Raw genomic sequence first — 21,950 nt, forward strand, 5'->3', positions numbered from 1 at the left:
AAACCATATTGGAGGAAAATATATGTCTAGCTTTCTTGGGTTCCTTGACTTTATAAAACATGAGGTGGGAATGTAGTAGCAACTACCATATTCCCTTGAATGCTACTATTTTGCACTCTCATTAGTCTCTCTTCATTCATTACAACAAAGTTTTCCATGTTATTCTTTATCAAATTCAAATCTTACATGATCATACCCATCTTTGTTCTTTTAGAAGAGTTTATGTAAGCCTTCAGAGTTTTGTGGGATTTTTCTAAGTTCTCCATCCTTCTAGTGAGTTTTGGAGTTATTCCTCTTCTTCCTCGGTCGGTTGGATTGCACTTCAGTTCCTTTTCCTACAAGCTCCTTTCTTTCCTCCACTCGTCTCACTCCTCGATTTTCACATAGCTCAAACTCGGTGATACCGGCAAAATGCACTCTGACGCTCATGTCAGATTTATTAAGTATTCAATACTCGATATTCTAAATACAGTATAATAACGTACTTGATTTTTAAAATTGTGTTATTTATATTATTATGATAAATCTTTCTACTAGAACAAATTAGAGAAGTTGAATCATGTATACATTCCTTAACTCTTAATTATAAATTAAGTTCACTAAATCAATTTAAATGTAATTGGATATATGATATGGGTTAGCCCATGATATTAGTGGTACATACCCACCCATTACAAGACATTCAAAATATTATATTAATATAATAGAAATGCATTGTTACGTGGGGGCATAATTAATATTAAATAATAGTTATCCATATTTGACCTTCGTTTACTAGTAGTGTGCGCCAACGTGAACCAGATTCAGAGCTTCTTCATCTTCTAAACATGACCAGATACGAAGTCGTTTTCATCGCTACCCCAGCCCTAGGTAATCTCGTTCCACTCGTCCAATTCGCTAACCTTCTAACCAAACACGATCCTCGATTCTCTGCAACCGTTCTCACCATTTTCATGCCACAACGACCCCGCATCAACGCCTACGTCCAAGCACGCGCCTCCTCACCCTCCAATCTCCGAATCCTCCACCTCCCTACCGTCGACCCGCCCCCACCCGATCAGTACCAATCCTCCATCGCCTTCCTCTCCCTCCACATACAAAACCACAAACACCACGTCAAGAATGCAATCCTTAGCCTTCTTCCCTCCGACTCCAACTCCACCGACTCGGTTCGACTCGCCGCCGTCTTCGTCGACATGTTCTGCACCACTCTCATCGACGTCGCCGCCGAGCTCGCCGTCCCGTGCTACCTCTACTTCGCGTCGCCCGCGAGCTTCCTCGGCTTGACTCTCCACCTCCCCCGAGCCGACTCGCTCGACTCGGAGGAGTTCTCCATTCCGTGTTTCGAAAACCCCTTGCCGCGATCTGCTTTGCCCAACCTCGTGCTGGATGCGAACGACGCCTCCTCCTGGTTCTCTTACCACGCGCGAAGATACAGGGAGACGAAAGGTATCGTGGTGAACACGCTTGGAGAGCTTGAACCCCACGCGCTTCAATCTCTCCACGACGATTCGCTTTTGCCACGCGTTTACCCGATTGGGCCTGTTCTTGACCTTGCTGGATCGGCCCAATGGGATCCGAACCCGGTCCAGTATAAGCGAATCATGGAGTGGCTCGACCGCCAGCCTGCGGGTTCTGTGGTTTTACTCTGCTTTGGCAGCATGGGAAGCATGAGGGCAAACCAGGTCGAGGAGATAGCGATTGGGCTTGAACGGGCCGGGTTTAGATTCCTGTGGGTCCTGCGGGAGCCTCCGAAGGCCCAATTAGAAGACCCGACTGATTACTTAAACGAGGTGGATGTTCTACCAGATGGATTTTTGAAACGAACGGCTGGGATGGGTTTGGTGTGTGGGTGGGTCCCGCAAGCGAAGGTGCTAAGTCATGAGGCTATTGGGGGATTCGTGTCGCACTGTGGTTGGAACTCCATACTGGAGAGTTTGTGGCATGGCGTGGTGATTGCCACGTGGCCGGTGTACGCGGAGCAGCATCTGAACGCGTTTCAGATGATTAAGGAGCTGGGATTAGCGGTGGAGATTAGCACGGATTGTAGGGTGGGTGGGGATCTTGTGCGGGCGGAAGCAGTGGAGAAAGGTGTAAGGTCTCTGATGGAGGGTAGTGATGAGATTAGAAGAAAGGTGAAAGAGATGAGTGAGAAGTGTAAAAGCGCGCTTATAGAAGACGGGTCATCTTACAAGAACCTTGTGTCCCTGGTTCAGGAGTTGACAAGTTGATCAATATGCAAGGTAATCAATTTCTGTTTTATATCATATTACAATTTTAATTAAATAATATATAATCCCTGCATATTTTATTATTATTATTATTATTATTATGAGACACTTCAGTTTTACTTTGGTTCACTCTAACACTAAATTATATAGAATTATCTATTACAAAATTGTAAATGATTACACTAATTAAATAATGATTCTAGTATGATCTATTTACATTTGAGGTAAAAAGAAAAACATAAGTCTTCAATTACTCGCAAATCAAAGAATGTACAAACAATTTTTTTTTTGCTTAAAAATATCTTCACAAAGTATGTTGCACTCTTTTTAGGTATATAATCTTAACACTTCCTAACTTAAGTGAGTAAAGCATGCAAAGTACTCTAATTTTCTACAACAGATTGTGTACATTCTGCATGATAATCTTTTTATTTATAGGGATCTACAAATTTCTTGAAAAAATCCAAAATAATTTAAACCTTTATTAAATTATTTCCTCTTCTATAACTAGTATATTATTTTCATCCACATGAGCCACCGTATGGAACTCTCTTACAAGTATATAAGAGAGAGAAAACAAAAGAATAAAATAGTCTTTTTCAAAATTTGGGTAATGCATAAAATTCACAGTCCAATATTGACCTTTCAAAAAAAATGTATAAGACTTTTTAACTAATTCAGCTTTTTTTAAGGAAATTAGTTAAACTTAATGTCAAATTCTCCCACCACATTCATACTTTCTGCCTTACCTTCAATTCAAATACAACATAATCTCACAATTTTTTAATAATCTCAATTGTATTGCACCCCTATACCTCCATTCCAAGTGTAACATTTCTATTCTTCTCCCGTCATTGTGTTTGAGATAGTAGTTTCATCATTCGAGCGTGTGTGAGGGTTGACGAGAAATGTTTTCAAACGTGAAGATAATTTCTTTTTTAGTTTTGTATTTCATTTTTACACCTCATTTTTTTTACTGAATTTTGTGGTTTTCAAGAAAATAGAAAAATAAGTCAAAAATACAACCACCACTAATAATAACATTACAAAACTTATATCAACCACCACAACCATCATTTGAAAATAGCCATCATTTTTTAAAATAGAAAAGAAAACATGATACTCTCGTACTTATAAATCTATTATTGAAATTAAAAAAATAAAGTACCAAGGTGGATGAGGAAAATATGGAGGTAAAGAAAGAAGTTGCCAATTTAATGAGCAAATTATTTTATTGTTCTAAAATTATTTTATTATATTTAAAAGTAAAGTAGTTGAGTCAGACTTTAATATATGTAAAGACTTATAAAAGCAGGTCAATTAATTAAAGATATTTTTTAGAAAAAGAGAAAAAATTCTGAAAAGCATCCAATGATTAGCGATGGAAAGTAATTCTTTTAAGTTGTTTTGTGTTTGAGAAAACTTTATGCAGAGTTACTGTTACAATCTTGCCATGCTCTGAAGTGTTATGGTAACTTTATTAATGGTATAGTCTTAATTCAAGTTGTTGATCAGGGTCATCACCATAATCACATTCACATCCTCAAAAACATTATGGTATTAGAAATGCACATTTCATTGATGTTGTTCTTACACTGTCACCTACTGGAATTGCTGTCATCTGTCAATGCTTTAGTGCTTTTGGTTATTCCTGATAACACTGTTCTGAACTTTCCATTGCTCGTAAAATACTGATACTCTTTTTCTGCATAATTCTTCCATGTTTCTTCTCAGTTTGCTGATAATACTGATATTTTTATTTATTTTTAAAGTGGTTTAGATAACATTTTTCTTCAGGGACACAGAAGTGAAAAGAGATAAATGAAGCTAAATAATATTGAATAATTTTCTGAGGCTACGAATGAACTGAATTTGTGTAGATCAAGTTGTCAGTAACCAGTGTGGTCCATGATACTTTTTAATCACACTGTCATGTTTGCAGAATCATCACAAAATTCATCTTTATTTTCTCTTCTCTTCAATGGGTTTGTCATGGGTCAGTATCCAGATCATATCCAAACAACTTTTGTGGTATATGAGATAAGAAATGTACCATGCATTTCTCGTTCAGTGCATATCAATACTTTAACACTTGGATTGTGCAAATGGAAAGTCAGAAGTGAAAAAGGAAAAAGAAACCATAGAATTATAGTGGAATCATAATTTGTTTGCACATTCAATATAGTCATTTTTTATTTAAAGATTTGTCATTTGTGTTTAGTAAAAAATATATAATTTAATTATTTAACATAATTAATGTACAAGCAAATTTGTGAAAATGCGCCTGAAAAAATTCCCCACAAAAAAAATCCTAAAATTGTTATTCTTTTTAACTAACAAAGTAAACAAGAAAACAAATGTTCTCCGAATTATATTTTTGAAAAATCAAATTTGTCATGTCTTAAACAACCCGTGAGAAAGATCACTACAAACAGGACATACTTTGCTTTCGAAAAAACATTCTTAAATTTGTTTTTATTTAAATTTTATTAAATTTTTCTTTTTTCTTATATTATTTTTCACTTTTAGACTTAAATATGCTTAGTGTTTGTAAAAAAAATATTTTTTGTCTAAAAATTGAAAATCATTAATTTTATTCTTAGTATTAAATGGTTGTTGTTAATTGTTCATGTGTTGAAAGATAAATTAACAAGGCACACTGGTGTTTGTAATATAATGTTGACATTTAATACTTTTTTAAAAAGTAAGATTTATGAAACAAATGTTTTTTTACCTAACTTTAAATGAATTTTAGTTCTAAAAACTAAAAAATATATACGAATTATAATAAAAAAAACTTAGTTAGGAACTTAATACATATTTAAATCTTTATTTATTGTCTAGTCAATTTAAAAATCTAAATCTTTTATTTTTTTACTATAAGAAAATTAGATGAAAACCAAAATAATTATTTACTATATTAACTAAATTATTTATTATATTAACTAAATTAATGATATTTTATAAATTTAAAAAATTATTGATATTTAAAGTAGTTTTTATATTAATAAAAAATTATAAAGTAATTTTTAAAATTATATCTGATTATTAGCTACTTTATACTCTAAATTAGTTTCTATCAATTTTAAAGATTAATTTAAAATTTAAAATATTAATAGTTAAAACTTGATAGCTAATTTAAATATTAATTTATAAATTATTTTATAATTTTTTATTAATAATAAAAATTACTATATATCAATAATCTTTTAGTCTAAAAAATAATATTTAATTTAACTAATATAATAACTAATTATTTTTATCTCTAAATTTAGTTGTTATTTAATTATATTTTAACAATTATTTCTTTTATTTCTTTCAAATAAACATTAACTAAAAGCATGCTAATTTTAATAAATTAACATATAATATTTGTCAAATATTATTATTTTTGAATATTTATAAATTGTTTATCTTTTAATCTTAATAAAAAAACTATAAAAGTTATCCAAGTCTTAATAAACATGATTTCTACCTAACAATTTTGATATTAACAGACATAAAAATTGTTTGCAATATACTTATTTTCTATTGTGTGGTGCTCAAACTTGATCATGGTGATTGACTTTTGTAGTTTTGAATAGGACATGCTGAAAATGATGATGAGCTAATAGGAAAGAGAAAAGTGATGCAAATGATTGTGGAATTGGGTTCTTTTAGGACACCAAGAAACCCTTTAACGACTATGTCCTATGATTTGTCCCCTAACATCATGCTACCACTACACCATGTCCTACAACTTTCACAAAGTCTTACACAATTTACTATCTTCACTTTTTCATCTCATTCCAATTATATAACTAACCATTTTTCTTAGATAATTATAATAAAAATTCATCTATCAATTAACAACCAACCAAGTGTATCTCATAAAAAAAATAGATGAATAAAAGGCAATTTTGGTTTCTTTTAACATCATAACTCTTTCTTCCTTTAGATTTTAGTCTTAGAAAATCTACAACTCTCCTGTAATATTTAATTTTCCATACATTTATTTCTATTTGTAGTTTATGACCGAATGATTCGAGGATGTACTAAATACCAACAAAATGACATAGAAGTGAACATGTTAATTAAAGTTCATATTAACATTAATTGAATTGTAAAAAATTAGACAATACGAACTATAGCAAATACACTCTCGATCGAAAGTCGAAACTCAAACACTAGAAGAGAAAGAGAAAAGACGGAGAATACGATCGGAGAAAATAAATTAATTGTTAACTTTTTTTTAATTAACTATTTTTCTACCTATCTTAAATGAATATTATAGATGTAAGGTTTAATTAAATAAAAATATGTAAAAAAAAAAAAACAGATAGAAATATGAAATTTGTAAAAGTAGAAAACTAAAATTGCAAAAGAAAAAAAAATCAAAATTACCTAAAATTACATTTTAACTAAACTAAATTACGTTATTACACTGTTCAACAAGAACGACAATATGATATGACACTGATTTCTACCTACTCAAATATTTATTGAATAATATAAAAAATAATTACATTACTTTTAAAACATTTTTTAAAATAATTTCCGATTGATCTATTTGTGATCAATATTAAAATAACTACAAAATTTATGAATCATTTGGTAAGTTTTGAATTGAGAAAATTGCATATAATAATAGTGTAATTAGAAGAAAGTGATTTAGCATAGTAAAAGAAAGAGAGAATTATGAGTAATCTAGAAAGAAAAAGATTCGGAAGAAGATGCTATTTAACAATGGCATCATAATAGAACACTTTATTTTGTTGAGTGCTAACTCACTTTCACATGTGCGCAAAGTCACCACCAATCACGTGCCACCGTCCCATAATGTTTTTTTTTTCTCTCAACAAAAAAAAAAAAAAGGAAAAGGGAAGAGAACAAAGTGAGTGACACTCACCCTTAAATTAAAGGGATCTACCAAGAAGTCGTTAGACACTAATATAGCCTTTTTTTCTCTAACAATTTATAGTGAAAATAAATAAATTCATATAAAAAAATTAGATACTATTTTTAGTTTAAAAATTTATTTAACACACTAAATTTGTGAATTTTTTTCCAAATTTTTTAGTAAAAACGTTTTAGAAGAAAAATAGTTTTTTCTAATTAATTGTAAAATTAAGACACTGATTTCAACTCGAAATTTTAAGGTAATGAATTTATGGATTTTTCTTTTTATATATTATTGATTTTTTAATATAAACTTTCAACTTATTTAAATTTTTAAAAAAAGGAATTAGTCATATTCTTCAACGAAAACTAGTAATTGAGAAAATGGGTAATTATTTCAGAAGTTGATTTATTCTATTCTTCTAACACTTCGAGTTTGAAGGTTACCAATGAAAAAATATATATAAAATGAATAAAAACCCACTAAAATCAACAAATATAAAATAATAAGTTTTACTTTTTTAATATATGACCAATTTTTGCTTTAAGCACCTAATATTTTTTAAAAAAAAAATGAAAGTTGAAAAGTTAAAGTTTGGTATAAATTCATGGTGTTTCATAAGTCACATTTACTAGTGTCAAACATGTATTATATGACCTAAATTATTGAGTAATTGTGGATAGTATATATATAAGTTGAGGATAAAAAAAAACAAGTTTAAAAAAAATTGAGAGATGAATGAAAATAAAAATACAATATTAAAAGTATAATATTATAAATAAGTATTTTTTTTAAATGAATAAAATGTTTGAAATGTTGTGGTTGGTGGAGAACACTAACCGCAAGAGAAGAGTCACCAAACCTTCCATGATTTTGTTTTTGTTAGAGACCCACCACCATTTTTGCCCTAGCTTCCTACCTCACCTTCTTTCTATCCCTAAAGACAAAAAATATTCTAATTTTGTTTCATCATAGATGTTGAAACAACAAAGAAGGGAAGATTTTTTTTTCTACATTTCTTCCAAAGGTTAATGTAGCCAAGTATATAACATAAGGTTTATCATGGACCACAAATTTATGTTCACATTACATTTCTTATTAGAGTTTAGATTTGGTGATTCTAATGTAATATATTTTACAAAATAAAAAAAAATATAATTATTTATTACTACAAGAAAAATATGAAATATAAATTAATTTTAGAGACAGAAGTAATTGGTTACTATTTGATTAAATTATATATCATTTTATAAACTAAAAAAGTTATTATATCTAAAGTAATTTCTATTATTAATAAAAAATTATAAAAGGATTTCTAAATTGGTATCTAACTATTTTAACTACTTATTACTTTATATTCTAAATTAGTCTCTATTAGTCTTTTAGAAACTAATTTAAAATATAGAATATTAGTCATTAAAACTTACGTAGTGAATTTAGATACAAATTTAAAAATATTTTATAAATTTTTATTAATAATAGAAATCACTTTAGATATGAATAACTTTTTATTCTTTAAATTAGTATCTAATTTAGATTAGACTTAGACTTACTTTCTAACATAATATTAGAGTTTATACCAACAATGTTTGTTTGACTTATTGTGCTACCTGTTATCAAGTTGTTATTTGAACATCCATAAATATCTAATAGCATACATAAGATGTTTGTGATTAATGTTTATTTGACAACCGTGATCCACCCTATAACCTAATAAATATTAATATTTTAATTATTCATAAAAATTCATAATTTTGTCAATTTTGAAAAAAATTATAACTTTTTATGTTTTGCGTGTATTTTCATTAAAGGTTTTTTTCTTTTTATTTATTTTTTTCTGTTGTAAATATTAATATTTGTTGTGGTTGTATTTTGGTGGTGGTTTGGTTGTCAAAATATCATAAGTCGATGTTTATAAAAAATTCTATATCAATAACCCTTATTTTATTTTTGCAAAAATGAATTTGATTTAATTTGATTTCCTAAATAATTTAGGTTGAATTCTCATACAATTGACCTCTTCATCATTGATTTATTTCCCACTTTCAACACAAACCTAGAATTTGCAGTGAATATTTAATAATTTGTCCTAATATAAAAATCACTTTTTTCATAATATTTTTCAAAACTCAATTTCATTTAATAACAAAATTACCCTTCATAGAAGAATATTTAGTTTAATAACTCAAAACAACCTTCATTACTATAATGTAATTGTAATTAACTAATATTACATTAGACTATCTTTTTATTAAAATTACTTTAGTCTCGAACTTTAATAATGATTATTTGGTTCAATGTCTCAAAACCATAACACAGTAATTTCTCTAAAATTTTAACATTATGTGATTTTTATAGCATATTAACTAGTAACAAATTAAGGAATTCAATAAGAAAAATATATTTCATAACACTAATATACTACAAGAAAATCATGAAATAGAAACCAATTTTAGAAACAAAAAATAATTACTTGTTATAGTGACTAAATTAGAGACCATTTCAGGGACTAAATAAATTTTTGATTTCTAAATTAGTTTCTATTCCTATTAAATTAAAAACTAAATAATTGGTAGTTAAAACTTTGGTAGCTAATTAGATATAAATTTATAAAGTATTTAACAATAATAGAAACTAATTTAGAAATAAAAAAAAAAATTAGTTTCTAAAATGGTCTCTAATTTAGTTAATATTGCAACTAATTATTTTGGTTTCTAAAAATTAATTTCTATTTGATATTTTCTTCTTGGAATGATATGTTTAATTTAAATGTGGAATTAATTGGTTATTATAGTTGTGTTTGTTATCATAGTCCAAAATAAATGTCAATGATAGAATTATTTAATGGGAATACAAAGGAAGAAATGTTGAGGCAATAACACCAATGTTTTGATAATGTAATAATTAGGAACTTGTAAAACTCACTAATAATGTGTATGTCCTTAAATAAACATCACACGTATATCACAATCATTGATTTTATAAAGGACCATTCTCAATTTTTATCGTTACTTCAATATTAAATTTGAACATGTAATTTTAAGAGAATAATTTATTTATAAAAAAATTGAAATGATCTAAGATAAAATATGTTATTAGGGTAAAAAAAATTTAAAAATTGGAATTTGATAAGAGTAATTGGATTAATTGAAATTATAAAATTTCAAATTTTACCTAAAATATAATAATTTTTTAAAAAAATTCTCTACCATAGATGTATGTGTTACTTTAATTTTAGATTCTATCAAAAAAATATAATCATGATATTTGTGATGATTATCATAAGGGAATGTATTAGAAAAAGAGAGTTAAAATCTCACATCAACTATATGCCAAAGTAAAATTATAGTTAATTTATTATAATTAATATATAATTTACACAATATTTACTTTTAAAGTTGTTAGTATTAATTAATTTTTTTACTTATGAATGGCACAGAGAACCAATATCATATATAGTCATCACTACTAATTTGATGGAAAAAATTACATTAACCCATTTAAAAAAAATAAATTAAAAATATTTTTTAAAAAGTATCATAATAATAGAATATAAAAAATATTGAACCAAAATAAAGCTAAAACCTATAAAAAAAATTATATATGTATTTGTTTTTATTATAGATTTACTATTCAAATAATATAAATCAGTTTTTAGTTTTTTTTTTCGATATTAATAAACCTAAATAGTTTTTAGTTTTTTTTTTCATATTGATAAACCCTATTTTTTATTATATGTATTAGAAACCCTCCAAACTACAACATTATTTTCTTATATACACACACAACTTAATTATTGGGTTAAATTTCTAATAGGTAAGCCTAAACTTAATGTTTAGTTCATCTAACTCGTTCTACACTCATTATTTTTATCTTCTTACGAAACCCATTTTTAATTTATTTGAATCAATCCAAATTAATAAATTAATTTATGTCTACTAAAATAATACAATTTACAACTAATTTCGTTTAAAAAATGTTAGAATATATTTAATGAGAGATTTTTACAATAATTTATAATAAATAAAAATATTGTTTTATTGTAGATTGTACAAACATAAGTTTATTCAATTTTAATGATTTATGTCAGTAGAGTCTATATTAAAAAAAAAAATTGATAGAAAACTCTTATAAGAATTTTTTATTGGAGTTGTTAAATAAATAGGAGTATGTGTTAGAATTAAAGACTAAGTTTAATAGAAGAGTTTAATTGAACTAAAAAATAACTCCTAAACTTAGTGTAAATGTTATTAAATCAATTCACCAATTTCAAGTTTTACAAGACTCTTAAAAAAACAAGAAAATTAACCTACAATAAGATCTTAAATCCTAAAATATATCTTATGAAATTTTATCACAATAACTCTTGTAAAACTCTATCACAAGAATATCCTAATGACCCTAATAAAGAAACAATCAACACATAATAATAGAAATATAAAAAAAAAATCACCTAAAATTCTTAGGTCAAAATTGGAAAAAAATAAGTAAGTAGTCATCAACGTAAAAATAATCAAACTACTATATTAATTCAATGCTTCTTAGTGAATAACTCTAAGAAATGTTTTCTAGAATGTGAAATTATTTTAATGAAAATTGGTTAAAATTACTTAAATAAAACAAAAATCTATTTTACTAAAATGTTATAGTTTAAAAATCTAACAGATTCTAGAACTTATTAAAACTATTTTTAATCAATTAAAAGAAAGTTAACATTTCAAGAAGAGCTCTTAACCCTTCTGAAAAATATTTATATCAAAACTAATAAAGATAACTTATTTATAACATATTAAACACCAAAATTATAACACATACTAAACAAACATCTCATCAACATATCTACTATAAAATTTATACAATAAAACATCATTAAATCTACTTGAATCTTCAATATAGTATATAAAAGTATTGTTTTATTAAAATATTTTTCAGATAAATATTGCAATTAATATACTTTTATGCTGATTTTAGATTTAACATTTATAATTGGGTTAAAGTTTAGTAGAACAGAAAAGCTATAATTTTTATTAGCTCTATTGAAAGCAAAATTAAAACTAACACAGAAATAAAAGAATGAATGCTTTCACAAAAAGTGTGACAAAATGAGTAGATATATAAATTAAAAATTATTTTGAATTTATATTAAAATTAAAATTATCAGTAAAAAGACTATTGAAATTGAAAGCAATTATTTATTAAAAATGGTAGCAAATTAGGAAGCATTAAATTGAGAAGTGCATTAATTATTAAGAGGAAAAAAGCAATTGATTATGATCACGTTTTTATGTTCACAATTTAATTCTCTATTGAAACTTTTGGCTCCTCCCATCACATCACACGCCAACTTAACTTATTTAGTGGAATGCATTTGCATTGCATGTTGAATCACAAACTAAGAAATTTGAATTCAAAACATTTTAGGAGAGGAAACTAAAAAAAAATATATTTTTTAATAAAAATATTTTATTATTATGTATTTAAGATTGATAAAACAGGTAATCCAACTCATTCCAATTGGTATTGTTCATCTATTGGATAAATTAAATTAGACTTATTTGAAAACCTATTTATAATAATATTTTAAATTGAAAAATAAAATAAATATAATTAAAATAGTAATTTATTAGATTGTCATGAATGTAATGATTATCTTCTTCCCTAATTACTCTCTCACCTTAAAAGTTAATAATATGAGTGTTCAATTTACTAGGTGACTTTTATGTATTTTCTTTTCTCATATAAAAAATGTATCACCATTTTATTTAAATGCTTTTAAATTTAAAAAACAAATATTAAAATACTACTGTGTGGGTTTATTTACAGTTAAGGTATGCACACACTTTTTTCCCACAAAATAATATACACATTTAATAGTATAATAAATACTTTTCACCTCAAACATTTAAGATAAAAAATACTCTTAGCTTCAAAACTTTAACTTTGTTAATTGGCACGGACTAAAATGTTTTTTTTTTTCTAAAAAAAGGAAAAATTTGTCAAGAGACAATAATTAACTTGGCATATTATTTAATGATCCTAAATATAGAAGCCAAGTTAATTAAATCAATTGCATTAGAACATTTTTGTGAGTACATTACAATAAATGTTAGACTTTTATTTCATTTATAATTTCAAAAAAGCATTTATGGAAAAAAACTCCTACTAATTGATTTTTAAAATATCTTTAGATTGATAGCTAGACATTATGAAGATGTAATAAAATAGTTTTATTTTTCAAAAAATTATTTTTTACACATAATCAAGAATAAAATGTTAATAACATTCTATATAGTGCACACAATCTTAAAGAAGATAAATATTCAACTATTCATGCTATTGATAATTTTGTTTGGAGTTTATCTTTTTATGGTAAACTTGGAGTTCAGTGTAGCTCTTGTGCTACTGTTCATAACTATTTGTGAAATAGTTTTTTTTTTTCACAAGCAAAATTTGATAAATATTTTCAAAATTAATTCCACCTCCCTTTGTAAAATAAAAGAAAAAGTAAGACTTTATGTATAAAGCTAGAAAGTACAAGAGTACCAGGTACTTGCAAAAAAATAAAAAATAAGAGTTTTTAATCTGTATAGGATTATTTATTTTATATACCCTCATCATGGGAAATATAAATGATATTAATTTTGCATGATTAAATTAATACATTAAATTATTATTGAATTTACTTATTCTCTCTCTATAATTTTTTATAAGCTTAATTAATAATTACAAATCTTATCATTCTATTGTAATTTTTATGATTAACTTCTTTTTTCATGTATTTTATCTTAAAAAAATTTAATTTTTTATTTGAACATAGAAAAATATTAGAAAAAAATTAACACTAAATTAGCAACCATTTTGATTTTTTTTTTCTTTATTTCTTTGTGATATATCATTACAACCTTAGAAATGTATAAAATTTGCAAAAAAATTATAAAATTGATAATACAAGGTGAAAAAGTAAATGTAAACAATAAATTTCATAAATGATAATAGATACTAAAAATGAAATATTTAGAAGGAGGAAAAATAAGATAAAATAAAATAAAGAAAAGAAAAGAAGAAGAAGAAAAGTACAATGTTGTTGTCATTACAGAAGTCACATGAAAACTCCAATGTTCACACATATTGACAGCCAACGACCTGAACGGAAATGTCCAAAGCCGAATAAAACCAAATAAAACGTTCATTTTCTCATTCTATTCTCACACAACATACTTTTTTTATTTCTACTTTTTTCTTCTTTGAAATAAACAAAACGTTCAAATTCACACACCCCAAGAAGAAGGCTTTTGCTTGCTGATTCTCTTACTCCAGCTATTAATACTGAAACACTCTCTCACTCACCAAAGGGTTCTTCACTAACCCAAAAGGTCCTTGCTTTATCACTGTCTCTCACTTGGGGTGTCTCATTTTCTTTACTGAACTGAAAACACCAAAGGGAAAGTCTTGAGCTTGAGAATGGAGCAAGTGGGTTGTTGAGGAATTGTTGCTGTTCATTCTTGCTGGGGTGGTTTTGGATCCAACTGGGTCTTCAGCTTTTGTGTTTTTGTTTCCCTAGAAATCCTTATGGGGAACATTTATGTGGCACATTTGATGGTGGTGGTGTTTCTCCTGGGGGTGTTTTTACCTTGTTTGTGTCAAGGTGATTCAGATGATGATGACACCGCTGCTGTGTATGTTGTTACCCTGAGACATGCTCCTGTTTCTCATTACTATGGTGAGTTGAGAAGAGAGGTTAATGGCTTCAAAGATGCTGCTCCTGCTCCTGGGAGAACTCAATTTAACAAACCAAGAAGGTATCCCCTCACACTAACACAAGCTTGGTTTGAAGGTTTTCTGTGGGGTTGAGGGTGCTGATGGGTCTCTTGCTTTTCTTTGTTGTTTTATGGAAAGGAATTGCTTATTTCTTTTTTGTGAAGTGTTGGATGGTGTTCTATTGTGCTGGATTCTTTTGAAGTCAGATGTTTTTTTTTTTAACTTTTCCTTTATTTTTATTTGGTCTCAAATCATTAAGGCTTCTTGTGGAAGCTGTGTTTTGAGTAAGATGAAAAGTATTTAGATAAATGATTGCTTATCATTTAGAGATGATCGGTTGTTTGTTTGAAACATGCATTATATTTGTCAATGATGTTCTCAATTCTCAGTGCCGTGTTTCATCCTTTCTTTTCCTTTTCTTCCAATTTAGAGAGTTTTGAGATTGTTTATGAAATGTGGTGGGTTAATTTGACAGATGTGGTCCTGTTCATTTTATTATCCTTTTGTTTTGAAGGTATGACAATGCTACTAAGACGGATAAGAGATATGGCTCTTACGTTTCCCGAGTTCATGATTCTCTGTTGAAGAAAGTGTTAAACGGAGAGAAATATCTGAAGCTCTATAGCTACCATTACCTGATAAATGGATTCGCTGTGCTGGTTACCCAGAAACAGGTATGATATTTGTTTTCTTCATCGTGATCATGCTCTTAGCTAAGAAAAATATGACCAGATACATTTATGTGTTGTTTCTTTCTATTGATGATTTGGCTTCATGTGTCGGTGCTCCTCCATGTTTAAAAGTTACAACTATTCCTCATTAATTTACTGCAAGTGAACACATTCTGAGCTGTTGATTGATAATTACTGAATCATGAAGGCAGGGAAACTAGCAAGGAGCAGTGAAGTGTCCAATGTGGTTTTGGATTTTTCTGTGAGGACTGCGACTACACATACGCCACAGTTTTTGGGTCTGCCACAGGGAGCATGGTTTCAAGATGGTGGGTTTGAAACTGCTGGAGAAGGAGTTGTTATTGGGTTTGTTGACACTGGCATAGATCCAACACATCCAAGTTTTGGTGATAGTAAATCTAATCATCTATATCCTGTTCCTGCTCATTTTTCTGGCATCTGTGAGGTTACTCGCGACTTTCCTTCTGGTTCATGCAATAGGAAGCTTGTTGGGGCCCGTCACTTTGCTGCTTCTGCCATAACCAGAGGAATATTTAATTCAACTCAGGACTATGCTTCTCCTTTTGATGGTGATGGCCATGGCACGTGAGTTCTTGGCTTTTCTCTATGAGTGTTATGTTTGGTTGTAGTATCTTACATGGTCCATACTCTTGATTTCATCCAACCGCTAATTGGATACATAATTGGGATATATGGCTTGTTTGTTGGCATCTGCTTTACCATGGCCAGTCCACAATGACAAACTCTAAGCTGTCAGCCTTTGTCTACAACTACTGGTCTACCCTTACCACATGTTATCAATCAATTTTTTTACTGTACCTTAATTTTGGTTTTCACGTTTTCTCTTTCTTTCAACATTGATGAATTATGTCACATCACAGCTTATATCTATCCATCAGAACCTTAACAGTAATGTGTTTTCTCCTGTTCCTTGGAGTGTTGAGCTTGTTCTGGAAATTGGAATTGTTATAGCCCTAAATGATTTTTAAAATATGACTTGAAACTGAACTTATGTTTTCATATTGGATTGTCCCCAAAATTGCTTTTAATCACAACGTAATTAGTTATCTTTACTTCTCTTTTAACTAAATGCCCATTCTGATGTAACTAAAATACACAGGCATACAGCTGCTGTTGCAGCAGGAAACCATGGGATTCCAGTGATTGTTGCTGGACATCACTTTGGAAATGCTAGTGGGATGGCTCCTCGTTCACAGTAAATAATCTGGAACCATTTCTTAGTTATTTTATTTTATTTGTGTATCATTATCTTTACCCGAGTAGAAATATGTTGGATCTATCGACATGCATGATGCTACGACTTGTGCATTATTCTGCTTCATTTCGTGTTTTGTTTCTTTAAACCAACCTTAGTGATATGTAAATTACATGCTTCTGGAGTGTCATGATTAAGGGACAGATCTTGCAAAAGTATGAAATTGTGCATATTATTTTTCGCGCTATAGTGCTTAACTGGTTATGTTAGTAGTTCGTTAGTGTTGTCCCACAGATGTTTTACTATTTTTTTCTATTAGAAAAAAGCTTTTTTCCTATTGACTTGGTTTGTATATCCTTACAGTCCAAAACTGTTAAAACTTGAAAGGGGATAATAGAGTGAAATCTAGAATTAGTTCTCATACAATTTTTCTGAAATTGCTACTGACCAATTTTGAAAGTATAGAAAAATCCCATCGAGTAATCCATTGGACCTAGCTCAACCACAAAGTTAGTTGAAGAAAGAAGGATTGCCAAATCTTATAAGGGCCATATTTCCAGCAAAAGTGACTAGAATTATTTTATACTACATTTTTAGTGTGCCCCTTACTTGAGCTCTTCGGGGTTGAATTGTGAATCTTCCGTAGGTCCCATATCTTGTACTGAAATCAAACTTTTTATTAAAAGAGTGGGGGCAAAAGGGATTTACCACATTGTCAGAAACAACCATTCCAAAAGCTTAAATACAATAAAGACATGAATGATTTTATATTAATATCTCTATCATTTATAACTTTGTTTTCTGACAACAACAAACAGCTAGGCCTTTTTAAATAGGTTATCTTTGAAAGTTTATAAAAAACTATAGAAATTATGTCTGGTTAGCTTTGTTTTTATCTATTTAGTTATTTCATTCTACCTTAATTAGTTTCCTTTTCTTTAAAAAGACAATTTATGCTTGTGTCGCGTTTCAATCTTTTACAGCATTGCTGTTTACAAGGCATTATACAAGAGCTTTGGAGGATTTGCTGCAGATGTTGTTGCAGCTATTGACCAGGTACATTTTTAATTTTTCAGACAAGTCATACATTGTTGTGCAAATAATTATTTGAGCAGGTTAATTTTTTTCCCTTCTCTGTCTTTGATTCCCCCTAGATGTTTGTATAAAATACTACAATTCCCTAATAAAGTATATAACTGTTATCCATTTTTCAAGGGCTTGTTTTTAGCATTGTATTCCATTTGGCCCCTACCTCAATAGTGGTGAAGAGCACTCTTTCACACTGTTTTAGGATTTTTATTAAGCTCTTAGGATCCCTGTCATTTACACACTTGTTGCCTTTACAATCTATTTATCTAAAATTCCTTTCAATTTGCTTTTCTTGTAAGATTAATAGTATGATGTTGCAGGCAGCTCAGGATGGGGTTGACATAATAAGCTTGTCAATTACTCCTAATAGACGTCCTCCTGGTGTGGCAACTTTCTTCAATCCAATAGACATGGCTCTGCTGTCGGCTGTGAAAGCCGGTATTTTTGTTGTGCAAGCAGCAGGAAATACTGGACCATCACCAACAAGTATGTTCTCCTTCAGTCCATGGATCTTTACTGTTGGTGCTGCCTCTCATGACCGAGTTTATAGCAACTCCATATTTCTTGGAAATAATGTGACCATACCTGGAGTTGGTCTTGCACGTAAGTTTCTGTTTCTCTATTCCTGGTTAATGATATAAAAAGTTATTGTAGACTAACTAGCCACAGGGGGTAATATTACGTACTCTGATGATTGGATTTCCTCCTTGGGTTATCCAGGCAGTGAAGAGCTTCTATGAGACTGTTGTGCATTTTTCACTAGTGATAAAATTAAGTGGAAAATATATAACGTTAATGAGGGTTGGATTGGACAAAGGAGTTAGGATTCACTGTGTTATTGGGATTTTTTATGCTTGAATTAACTCAAACTGTTGCACTTTTAATTTATTATACTTCACTAGACATGAACCTCAAACAAGAGAAAAAAAATCTTAAGATCTATTGTTGTCACTCATTATATTGTGGTCAATCAGTTTTTGTTGCTGTCAAGGATTTCTGCTCAAGAATGTTAGATTATTCAATTGTTAATATAGGAGTTTATTATTTCTTTGTCGTCTTTGCTGGGATTAATTTATATGACCCTCTTTTTTTCATTTATTATTATTATCATTATTTTCCTCAGCTGGCACAGATGAAAGCAAACTTTATAAACTGATTCATGCACATCATGCATTGAGCAATGACACAACGGTTGCTGATGATATGTATGTTGGTGAGTGCCAAGATGCAAATAAGTTCAACAAGGATTTGATAAAGGGGAACCTCTTGATGTGCAGCTATTCAATTCGATTTGTGCTGGGACTCTCCACCATCAAACGAGCCTCAGAAACAGCCAAAAATCTTAGTGCAGCTGGTGTTGTCTTCTATATGGATCCCTATGTGATTGGTTTTCAGCTTAACCCTGTACCAATGAAAATGCCAGGCATAATACTTGCATCCACAAATGATTCCAAGGTGCCGTGTTATCCATTTACCTTCTCCGTCTTATATGGACTTGATTATCTGGGGAACAGAGGGAAAGGACATGGAATTTAAACTTGTGTTCTTGGCACAATACATGTCTAAAATACGACATAAAAATTCGTATAAAGTGAACATAAAACAAATGTTAAAAGTGAGCACGAGTCATTATATACTAAACTGCTATCAGTTATCTAATGCCATTCTGATTTGTATTGGCATAAAAGTTTAACTAAATAAAAGTAAAAGAATTATAATATACTGCTGGAGAAGTATTTAAAATGTCTGACCTGAATGGGTCTGATGTGGATAATTTGACTACTGTTTTGAAGCGTGTGTGTGTACTTCCTTGATGTCATGTTCATTTTGTATGGTCCATTTTTCTTGGGCTTGCATTTTACAATATATGGCATATTTTGATGCAGTGTTTTACTTAAAAGCATCCTGCTGTCTTTGTAAAAAACAATGCATCAATTTGGCCAATGTGTTAGGTAACTTGTGTATGTGCATGAGGAATAATTCCCTGACAGTTTCCTGGTTTTTTGACATGGTCAGATTTTAATGCAATACTACAATTCTTCGTTGGAAATAGATGCAGTTTCAAAGAAAATCGTGAAATTTGGGGCCATTGCCCGTATATGTGGTGGACTAAAAGCAAACTATGGCAGTGTTGCCCCCAAGGTTATGTATTACTCTGCCAGAGGACCAGATCCAGAAGACGGTCTTCCTCACCAAGCAGACATTTTGAAACCCAACTTGTTAGCTCCTGGAAGTTTTATATGGGCTGCTTGGAGTTCTGTTGGCACCGATTCCGTTGAATTCCTAGGTTTGTAATGGATACAAGTTTACACTAGTTTAAGGAGCTCTTTTCATATGTCACACAACATCTTTTTAAGGAATAATCTGATATGTTTTTGTTTTCAATTCATGTTCATAATGTCAAAATGCAATTCTCATTTCTGCACTGCCAACAGGTGAGAATTTTGCATTGATGTCTGGCACAAGCATGGCCGCTCCTCATGTTGCAGGTCTTGCTGCACTAATTAGGCAAAAGTTCCCAAATTTTAGTCCTGCAGCAATTGGATCTGCACTTTCCACTACAGCTTCTCTGTATGACAAGAGTGGTGGGCCAATAATGGCTCAGCGATCGTATGCCTCTCCTGAACTAAACGAGTCTCCGGCAACTCCTTTTGACATGGGAAGTGGTTTTGTGAATGCAAGTGGAGCACTGAATCCGGGTTTGATTTTTGATTCCAGTAAGTCACTTCAGCATTTCAAGTTTCAAATTGTGCAATAATTGAAAGTGGAGTGGATAATGTAACTGCAACTGTTCACTTGTACTTAATCTTTAACTTTCTCTGGTTTATGTAAACTAAACTTAATGTGGAAGTGTTATGTTTATGTTTCTTTGTAGGTTATGATGATTATATGTCATTTCTCTGTGGTATCAATGGTTCAGCTCCTGTGGTGCTAAACTACACTGGTCAAAATTGTGGACTCTACAATTCCACTGTTTATGGTCCTGATCTGAACCTTCCCTCAATCACTATATCAAAGCTGAACAAATCTAGAATAGTGCTGAGAACAGTTCAAAACACTGCTCAAAATGAATCATACAGTGTTGGTTGGACTGCTCCTTATGGGGTTTCATTGAAAGTGTCTCCAACTCACTTCTGCATTGGCAGTGGTGAGAGGCAGGTATTGTCTGTGTTCTTGAATGCAACAGTTAACAGCTCTGTTTCCAGCTTTGGGAGAATTGGGCTGTTTGGGAATCAAGGTCATGTGCTAAACATTCCAATTTCAATCATGGTTACAATCTCATCTAACACCACTACAAGCTAACTGGGTATTCACTGATTCATTTTGAGGAAAAATTTAGGTAGTGGTTTTTAGATGCTTTTGATGTTATTCCTGAATCAGAATTATAGTCTGATACGAGAGTAACATTGAAACTGTCTAGGATTCATCTTAGTTTTTGTTCTTCATTCTGATTTTTATGTGTTTCTGTTTAGTATTTGTTTTCTTTTTGCTTTTCTTGAGTCCAAAGATGTATTGGCTATTTTTTCATTCATTATCATGTAAAGAAGTTAAAGGTTCTTGTATAGATAGATAAATGTGATCAGTGCCTGATTCTTCTGCATCACCACCATGTTCATTCTCTTGTGGTACTTTTACTCTAGCAAGTTTATGTTATTAAGGAATATTTGATGAATTTCTTCTCAAATCCTCGTTTTGAATTTTTTCTTTCTTAATCAATGGTGGAAATGCTTGTAGTTTAGAATGTGATTCATCGAATGGATGATGATATTTGATGGAAATTAATTGAATTTCACTTAAAAAGTTTGTCTCAAAGAAAAAAGGTTGGAAAGTTTGCTGAAATATTTTCATGTATTTTTTTACTATTTTGAATGTTATTGGCACTATGAGAGTGTTGATTGAACTTGTAGGATACAATTTAATCTTATGAATTATACATTTTTTTGCTATTAGATCAAAATTTAATTTAATCTTTGATGAGTTTTATATTTTTAATTTGATATTCAATCTAACTGAAATTATTAAATAATAATAATAATTACTTAATTATTTTAATGTGAAATAATATAATTTATTATTTTAAAAGT

The 21,950-nt window shown here is 29.7% G+C and overlaps 2 protein-coding genes across 5 annotated transcripts; both read left to right on the plus strand.

Annotated features, from left to right (window-relative positions):
* The first annotated feature begins 570 nt into the window (after positions 1 to 570).
* LOC137821402 (UDP-glycosyltransferase 43) lies at positions 571 to 4,433 on the plus strand. Of its 4 annotated transcripts, none has more exons than XM_068625985.2 (2): positions 571 to 2,243; positions 4,004 to 4,433. In XM_068625985.2, the coding sequence occupies exon 1, from the start codon at positions 828 to 830 to the stop codon at positions 2,229 to 2,231; it is 1,404 nt and encodes a 467-aa protein (XP_068482086.1). In that variant the 5' UTR covers positions 571 to 827; the 3' UTR covers positions 2,232 to 2,243; positions 4,004 to 4,433. The 4 variants fall into 4 exon arrangements, with proteins under 4 accessions (XP_068482086.1, XP_068482087.1, XP_068482085.1 ...); XM_068625986.2 differs by having other exon boundaries at positions 4,012 to 4,433; XM_068625984.2 differs by having other exon boundaries at positions 4,029 to 4,433.
* A 9,832-nt stretch (positions 4,434 to 14,265) lies between these two features.
* Positions 14,266 to 21,469, plus strand: LOC137820979 (Subtilase family protein). Its single transcript, XM_068625342.2, has 10 exons — positions 14,266 to 14,909; positions 15,383 to 15,542; positions 15,748 to 16,145; positions 16,681 to 16,776; positions 17,760 to 17,832; positions 18,186 to 18,468; positions 18,989 to 19,320; positions 19,882 to 20,152; positions 20,301 to 20,582; positions 20,741 to 21,469. The coding sequence occupies exons 1-10, from the start codon at positions 14,680 to 14,682 to the stop codon at positions 21,166 to 21,168; spliced, it is 2,553 nt and encodes an 850-aa protein (XP_068481443.1). The 5' UTR covers positions 14,266 to 14,679; the 3' UTR covers positions 21,169 to 21,469.
* The last annotated feature ends 481 nt before the right edge of the window (positions 21,470 to 21,950 follow it).

This window comes from Phaseolus vulgaris, chromosome 9, assembly GCF_051622355.1.
Source record: "Phaseolus vulgaris cultivar YP4 chromosome 9, ASM5162235v1, whole genome shotgun sequence".
NCBI lineage: Eukaryota > Viridiplantae > Streptophyta > Magnoliopsida > Fabales > Fabaceae > Phaseolus > Phaseolus vulgaris.

What these genes read in the sequence shown, in the direction of transcription:
- LOC137821402 (XM_068625985.2), top strand. Translation starts at nt 828, where the DNA reads ATGACCAGATACGAAGTCGTTTTCATCGCTACCCCAGCCCTAGGTAAT.
- LOC137820979 (XM_068625342.2), top strand. Translation starts at nt 14,680, where the DNA reads ATGGGGAACATTTATGTGGCACATTTGATGGTGGTGGTGTTTCTCCTG. An exon ending in CAATTTAACAAACCAAGAAG is followed by an intron (nt 14,910 to 15,382) that starts GTATCCCCTCAC and finishes TTTGTTTTGAAG; the next exon opens with GTATGACAATGCTACTAAGA. An exon ending in TGCTGGTTACCCAGAAACAG is followed by an intron (nt 15,543 to 15,747) that starts GTATGATATTTG and finishes TGAATCATGAAG; the next exon opens with GCAGGGAAACTAGCAAGGAG.